The sequence below is a fragment of the Cucumis sativus genome, chromosome 1 (genome assembly GCF_000004075.3).
Source record: "Cucumis sativus cultivar 9930 chromosome 1, Cucumber_9930_V3, whole genome shotgun sequence".
Taxonomy (NCBI): Eukaryota; Viridiplantae; Streptophyta; class Magnoliopsida; order Cucurbitales; family Cucurbitaceae; genus Cucumis; species Cucumis sativus.
This window is the reverse complement of record NC_026655.2, coordinates 19,652,612-19,660,868: the sequence shown is the minus strand read 5'-3', so window position 1 is coordinate 19,660,868 and position 8,257 is coordinate 19,652,612. Positions and strand designations below refer to the sequence as shown.

At 29.5% G+C, this 8,257-nt stretch overlaps 1 protein-coding gene across 1 annotated transcript; it reads left to right on the top strand.

Moving 5' to 3' along the window:
• Window positions 1-456: 456 nt before the first annotated feature.
• LOC105434495 (60S ribosomal protein L18a) lies at window positions 457-3,640 on the top strand. Its single transcript, XM_031880365.1, has 4 exons — window positions 457-612; window positions 892-1,007; window positions 1,107-1,170; window positions 3,047-3,640. The coding sequence occupies exons 1-4, from the start codon at window positions 598-600 to the stop codon at window positions 3,386-3,388; spliced, it is 537 nt and encodes a 178-aa protein (XP_031736225.1). The 5' UTR covers window positions 457-597; the 3' UTR covers window positions 3,389-3,640.
• The last annotated feature ends 4,617 nt before the right edge of the window (window positions 3,641-8,257 follow it).

Here is an 8,257-nt window from a genome sequence, read left to right as displayed (position 1 = left end):
CTTCCATTTTTTTTATTTCCACCCTATTTTGAATTGGTCATTTTTACTAATTTCAAAATTGGGTCTATTTTTTTCTCTATAATTTGAAATTTGATTTTTTTACTTATTTTTTTTTCTTCTAAACAACCATCACAAATGCATCATAATAATAACTAGAATACTCAAACTACACAATAAAGAGTTTATTTGTAAGGATTTATATATATACACTATTGGTTTGATTAAGTTTTAATATGTTTTTCTAATCAACAATCCATATGAACCCATACTCATCTTTAAATTCAAATGAAGTATTCAATTTAATTTCAAACTAAAAAAACAAAATAAAATTATTGGTTTGGTTTATTTTTATTTTTTAAGTCCTACTCCCAATCTTTAGTGTTAGGGTTTATTAATTAATTTTTAAAAAAAAGTTGAAGTGAATTTTAAAATTAATTATAATTATTAAGAAAAGAAATTATATGAATTTAAGATATTTGCACCCGAATCCCTAGGTATATAAACAAAGCAAAACCCTAAGCCCGCGCCTCAGTAATCAGTTGGGAAGAGAGATCGATCGTTCACAGAGACATCAACAAGCTTCTCTTTTCCTCCAAGATGGTGTCTTTTAGGGTTAGATTTATAATTTGTTCTTTGATTTCTTCTTTTTGTCTAATGATTGATGCTAGAATTAATTTTTTCAACTTTCATCATAGAATTGCCAGGATTTTGGGCAATGAATATGTGATTCTCTTGTTGGTGTATTTGATATTTCTTGTCTTTCGAGCAATTTGAGATGTTTTTTCTTTACCACATTTTTGTTGCCTAGTTTCTTCAGAACCAAAATCTGGGGGATTCGAGGTGTGTTGAATTGATGTCTTTGGTTTTTTGGTTTTGTTTTTTCTTTTGCAGTTCCACCAATATCAGGTTGTGGGAAGGGCTCTTCCATCTGAATCAGATGAACACCCTAAGATTTACAGAATGAAGCTCTGGGCTACGAATGAGGTCCGAGCTAAGTCCAAGTTCTGGTCAGTCTTCCGTTGGAAATGCTAAATGATTTTGAGTTTAGTCTAGCTTTTGGGTCGAGTTGTTAGATTTTCAAAACTTGTCTTATTGTTCCTAATCAGGTACTTTTTGAGGAAGTTGAAGAAGGTTAAGAAGAGCAATGGACAAGTTCTTGCTATTAATGAGGTATACAAACGTAGGATAATGAATTTTACTCTTGTTTTTTGTATGAAGCTAATGATCTTTCAATTTTATTTCACGAACTATTAGCTTCTTGAAAATGTGATCTCTCTCCATTATCTGAACGGAAAGGGTTACTGGTTAAGAGGGAAATGAATCCCAGATATTGTGTTTGTCCATTTAGCTCATTTAAAGGTTGTCAATTGTGTGATATTTTAAATGTAGAGATAGCCAAGATTTTCTTGTGCTAGTACTTGACCTGTTAAAATGAATGTGCTTTTATCCAAGTGCTCATGCTTTTCTGATGATAATTGAGAATCTGTGATATTTCACTTAGGAAGGATACCCACTTTTCTGGTGGTGATATTGTTAGATGGAGTTCTATCTGTCCTCTTATGTAAATCACTTATATTAAAGTGCATGTTGATCCCTCTTTTGAAGAAAATGAATGGGGAGAGAGAATTGAGAAAGTTGGAAGGTTTGAATAATCGGCTGGGGTGGCAGGAAAGAAGTGATAGTGAACTTCGTTGTAGATTCGAGTCTACATGTTGGCAGGAGGAGGGTCTTTACAATCTCTTGTGGAGCTGTAAGTTTGTTTCAGGGTGTTTGGGATTGTTGGGGTGTGTGATAGGGACGGTTGCTATGTGGTGAAGGAGATTCTGCAATAAAAGATGAGTCTTGTGGCAGATTTGTTATTTTGCTATATTGTGAGGGTGTTTCTTGAGAGGTACTATAGAATTTTTAAAGAGTTGGAGAGGTCTAGTGTGAGAGGTTGAGAGGTTTAATGAATCTTTTTGGGCGTTTGTTAATCAATCTTTTTGTACTTGTCAGTTTGGTGTAGTTCTTTTGGATTGGAGTCAAGTTTCGCAAGACTTAAAGCTGGGTGTGGTACGAACATTCGTTTCTGGAAAAAAATTGGATTGAGCACCCCTCCTTGAAGAATGCTTCCCAAGCATTTGCTTCATTTCCTACAAAGATTCCTTAATTGAATGATTACTGATTGCTGTTGTGATGATAAACTGACTTGGATAAAGAGAGGCCTTTTTGATAAAGAATTACAATGTTGGATTGATCTATGGAAAATCTTAGCTCGGTGCAGATTAGTGAGACTGTTGATCATATTTGGTGGTCTTTTGAAGGCTTTGCCTTCTGCGTTTCTTGAGTCTTGCTACCAAGCCTACTAAGGTGGCTTCTTCCTTGACGAGTTTAAATTAGGGGTATAAAAGCTATAAGAAAGTAAAGTCTTCATGTGGTCTGTGACTTATAGAATTTTGAATATTGATGATAGACTCCAAAGGAAGCTTAGAAGGTGGTCTCTCTTTATAAAGAAGCAGAAGATATAGGTCACCTCTTCATCCATTGTAATTTTTCTTATAATGTGTAGAATTTCCTAGCCAATAGCTTGGGTTTATCTCTTTGTTTCCTCAAAAAGATTGATGACCGGCTACTGGAAAGCTGGAGTGATGGCTGACTGTGCCTTTAGAGCTATCTTGTTGGGCACATTTGGAAGGAAAGGAACACTAGATCTTTTGAAGAGAAGTCCTCTTTTGTCTGGTCCTTTTTACCATTTGTACCTTGTACATGCCTTGGTGGATATCTTAACACAAGAAATTCTTTTGTAACTAGTGTGTTTTGCTGATTATTTGTGATTGGAAAGCTCTCTTTGTTTAGCTTTGGTGGGGTCTCCTCTACCCCCGCCTCAAGACAATTTAAGAGTATTGCCTTTTAAAACTTTTTGATCGTTTGATTGGTAGTTTTGGGTTTATCTCTCATCCTGTAGCATAGTTTGTGGCATAATGCCTTGTGTGCAGCAGTACTTAGTCGAATTCCTTTTAGATTGACTTCATTCTGAATATAAATTGTCAATTTTATTACCCTGCAGATCTTTGAGAAGAATCCTACCAAAGTTAAGAACTATGGCATCTGGCTGCGCTACCAAAGCAGAACTGGATATCATAACATGTACAAGGAATATCGTGACACCACTCTCAACGGTGCTGTGGAACAAATGTACACCGAGATGGCTTCTCGGCACAGGGTAAGATCTCCATGCATTCAAATCATCAAGACTGCAACCGTTCCTGCTAAGCTGTGCAAGAGGGAAAGCACCAAACAGTTCCATGATTCTAAGATCAAATTCCCTTTGGTGTTCAAGAAAGTTAGACCCCCAACCAGGAAGCTTAAGACCACATACAAGGCCTCAAAACCCAATCTATTCATGTAATCTCTTCCTTCTCTATCCCCTCAGCAAAGAAAATGGATTAGAGTTTTGGTTTAAAACTTGAAATTTTTGGTAGATTTTGATCTTTCACTTCCTATTGTTACCAATGAATGTTCTAATTTTAAATTGAGGACTTCAAATTTTGTTTTGGGTTTTTCTTTTTCCTGCTCATTCTTGGAAGTGCTTTGAGTTTACATGAAGTATTCTTAATTGGGCTTATTTCAAATATATGAGCTACTTATGATTCGTGAGGAAGCAAACCTTCCCATTTTCGTTCTTATATATATATATCATATTATTTTTGTGTCGATTGGTATTGAAATAGTGACTGTCCTCTGTTGGTTGTTAATCAATGATTAGTACTGTTGATTAACATTGAACATTATGTGAAAATTAAAATAGATTGCCATTTGGTTGTCAAGTTTTACAAAACCTTCCATCATTCATTGATAATACGAAGATGTATCAAAATTTGGGAGGTGAGCAAGACTTGATTGGATAACATGTTCTTTTTTTCATTTAGTAGTCATTTTGTTTTATTTTAATTTTCTTTTTTATCTGTCTATTTTCTCACTAATTCATACCACGATTTAAGATTGAAGATTCAATGGTAGAATTAACAAAAATAAAATTTTGAAGTATATATTCTTCTAATTTTCAAAATTTTGCTTGCCTTCTAAACTGGTGATAAAAAGGTTGAAGTTTGTTTATAAGTTTAATTTTGTTTTTCTGGTATTGAAAACTATATTTATTTCTTCTCAATGAATGTTTTATTTTATTTAAATTGTTGATTTAGGAAACAAAATTAAATAAATCGGCACTTGAAGTTGAATTTTTGAAAAAAAGAAAAAGGAACCATAATATTTCAAACGTTGTAGACGATCCAATACTTTGAGTGGAAGAACTGTTGATACCAGAATCCATCATTGGATTTATAAGTTTAGAATGTGATGAAGGTTATGACATTAAAATAACAAAATAATTATAACAATAATGTTGCATCATTTTTTAATGTTTTAAATGAGTAGATTTATTAGAAAGAAACCATGTTACAATATGATCAGCTATCTCTATTTTAACCATAATCACATGTTTGGTTGTCCTAATGTTTTGAACCAATGGAGTTTCCTTCCCCAAGAAGAATCTCATCAGTCATCACACACACTACTGTTTCACATCCTCCATTTTATACCAATTAAATAACAACAACAACAATTATTAGGATTTGTGTTTATCCTCTGTTTTTATTACCTTTCTTTTTTATTTGTATAGATGATTCATTCTTTCGGATGTTTTACATGTGAAATCTAAGCTTAGCCTTGTATATTAGTACACTAACGCATATTATAGCCTATCATATTAAAAATTATATCGTTAGATTTCATATGGTTTGTGAGAGTTGAATTATTAACCATAGAGGGTCATCGATAAAAAAGAAAAAAAACTTAAAAACAAAGTTAAAAAGTCATTTCTAGCAAGTCATATAAGTTGATCGTACCTCTACGTTTACTTATTACTAATTTTGCTAACTAACATTAAATCGAAGTTTTGAGAATCTCATTCTAAACCATTGAAAGAACATCTAAAATTTCTAAACTTTTTTTAAATTGTATTATATAGAAAGTAAGAAATTAATGATATAAACTATAAAGATGATAATGACTGTCTACCAAAACCTTGTCTATCTTTTGTTCACCTTTCAAAATTGTTCTTGAATGGAAATGGTTTGGCAATGATGGCTAATACTTTCATATGTTTGTAGCCATTCCATTTTGTTTTATAAAAATTTCAAGTTGTTTGAGCTAAATCTTTAGTGCCCTCCCAATCTACTTTCAAGGTTGCTTTCTAGAAATTATATTGCACACAACTTTACTAGAAAATCATTCTAATCATTTTCATGTAATAACCATACTTTCTTTTTTCTTCAATTTTTTAGGCCATTTATCAAATTTTCCATTTTCAAAGTTTGGTGGAAAAAATATGATAAAGAAGTCTATAAAAGAATCATTTGAGAGTAAATACAGATAGTTGGATTCAAAATCTATTAATTTGATCTCTCCTAAAATTATTTTGTTTTTTTCTTGAATGAAGCCTATAAAGATTATTTCTATCAACCATGAGCTTCTTTGTTTAGGTTTCTACTCTTTCAAAGAATGATTCCAAACTTTTTTTAAAATAAGTTTTAAAAAGTAGAAATAAGAAATAGTTAAATCTTAAACTTAGGTTATTGTATCAATTTAAACTTTTTATTATGTTTTATTTGTTAGAGTTTAAATTGATATATTTATGTTAGTTCGAGGTTTAATTTAATACAATTATTATTTTTCTTTTTGAATTCTTTAGTTTGGTTGACATACTACTTTTGACTATTTTGTAGTGGTGAGGTTTGGTCATGTTACTTTTCAAATGTCCTCTCCACATATGCAATCATCATGATTATGAAGAAAGCTAAGTGCAAGTGGTGATCAAAAGCAATTTTATTTCTTTTTAATAAGAACTTCCATGTGAAAAAGTTGGTTCATTCTCTACATTACAATCAATTTTCAAACTCTATTCACTACCAATGTATTGCAATTGCATGATGTCGTAACTTTACCAAAATATATATAATTTAGAGATGATTGAGACATATATATATATATACACGTATTTGTTTGGAGTTGAAAACTATGTATCATCAATCACTTAACTAATAGATACTAAAGTTTGAAGATTAGATTAATTTTGAGTAAATGGTAAATAACTTTTATCCTAATTTTGATATGATGATTCTTAAGTTTTCAAATCGTACAAAATTAATTAATTTTTTATTGAGCATGTCTATCCATTTTTAAAATTTTAAAAGTGAAATGACTAATTTTAATCTAAGAAAGTTTTCACCTATCAATACTAACGTCTTTTAACCTTTTTTTTTACCTTCAAGAACCATTTGGATCGAGGAAATTGGAATGAGAATAGATATGCGATACACATGCCTTTGATTGAGGAAATTGGAATGAGAATAAACTATTTTGTAGTTTTGTAGTTTTCGACTGAGATCATCGAGATGAAGGATAGAAAGCTTTAGAGATTGAGTTCTTGGACTAATCCTGGACCTTGTTTAGGTGGGATGGAAAACAAAGAAGTTAAGAAGACTAATTCCAATGCTTGTCCGGTCGGGATGGAAGAAAGAGAAATTAAGAAGCCTAATCCCAGAGCTAAACTCGATGCTTGTCCGATTGGAGTGAAACTTTAGAGATTGACTTCTCGGTGCTTGTTCGACCGGGATGAAACAATTTAATATATACTTACTTTTTATTTTAATTCAATAAATTAGTTTATATATACCTATATAAACTCATATTTATTTTTATGTAAATGGTAAAAAACCGATGGAATAAATAAACTAGTAATTAATTAATTATATTTGTAATTAGTTAATGATTATAATGTGAATTTATTTTTTAATAATTTTATAATTAGTTTATCATTAATTAATTAGAATTTATTGATTAATACATCATGGTTATATAAATTTATCAAATCAATCCTATCAAATTAGTCATTTTACAGACGGAGCTGTCAAGAATAATAACAAATTACAAGTTTTATTTTGAAAAAATAGCAAAAAAAAATTTTAAATTGTTAGAATAGCAATCCATTAAAATTAGATAAATAAATAAATGAAACAATTCCTTAAATGCCTCTATACAATATGAAAGAAATGATATTCGACAAGAATCACCTACTTCTTCTTCAATTCATCAAAGAATTTGCCACAACATTTGATAGAAACAAAGGGGGACACAAATTGGACTTCTTCTTTGATTATTCTCTCACTGTGTTTGTCTTTTGTCGACGGCCCCTCACTCAATCTCCTTTTATTTTATCTAATAAAACCTAAATGAAGAAGATTCAAATAATTACAAAAATACCATTGAGACATAACTAAATTCTAAAATTTAAATTCAAATGGTTATTCAAAATATATATTAAAATTCAAATTGAAATTGTTATTAAAAATATATATTAAAATTTATTTAATAAATTATTTAAAATATAACAAATTTGAAAATTATATATATATATATATATATATATATATATATATTTGTCATTATTATAGGGGAGGTTGTTGCAATATTGTCCACCAACAAAATAGCAAATTTAGTACCAAATTTGAATGTTTTCAATTAGGATCTTAAATGAATCATTATGTGAAAATTTTAATTTCAATTTATTATTATGTTAAATGAACAAATTTGTGGAAGGATCGTTAAATGCATAATTATAGAGGGGGAAATACAATCTTAATATGAAGTTGTTATTATATATATCAAATGACATTGATATAATATAGAGAATAATTGTTGCATGCATGATTATAGGAAAGATACAATGTTATTATGAGGTTGTTATTATATAAATGCATAATTTTAGGGAATGATACCATTTTAAATTCAAATTTTAGAGTTCTTCCAACTAAACTTTTAAAATAAAATGATAAGTTAAATATTTATTACTATATATATCCAAAAACAATAAAGGATAAATATAAAAAATTGTGGTTTTGTATGAAATAATAAAATGTTACTAAAAATTAACCAAACCTTAAGAAACGTACAAATAAATTATATTATCAATCATTATATGAAAAATTATGTATTTATATAATATAATAAAATGTTACTAAAAACTAACGAAAGCTTATGAAACATATGAATGAATTATATTATCATTCATTTGATAGATAGCAAAAATAGTATGAATGAAATAGTTATTATTATTATTTTTATTATATATATATTATAAAAATAAATTGCATTTGATTTTAAGTCTACAAATTCGAAAACCTGGTATAAAGAATGTTAAATAATTAATTTTTCAAAGAAT

What these genes read in the sequence shown, in the direction of transcription:
- LOC105434495 (XM_031880365.1), top strand. An exon ending in CGAGCTAAGTCCAAGTTCTG is followed by an intron (nt 1,008 to 1,106) that starts GTCAGTCTTCCG and finishes GTTCCTAATCAG; the next exon opens with GTACTTTTTGAGGAAGTTGA. An exon ending in AAGTTCTTGCTATTAATGAG is followed by an intron (nt 1,171 to 3,046) that starts GTATACAAACGT and finishes ATTACCCTGCAG; the next exon opens with ATCTTTGAGAAGAATCCTAC.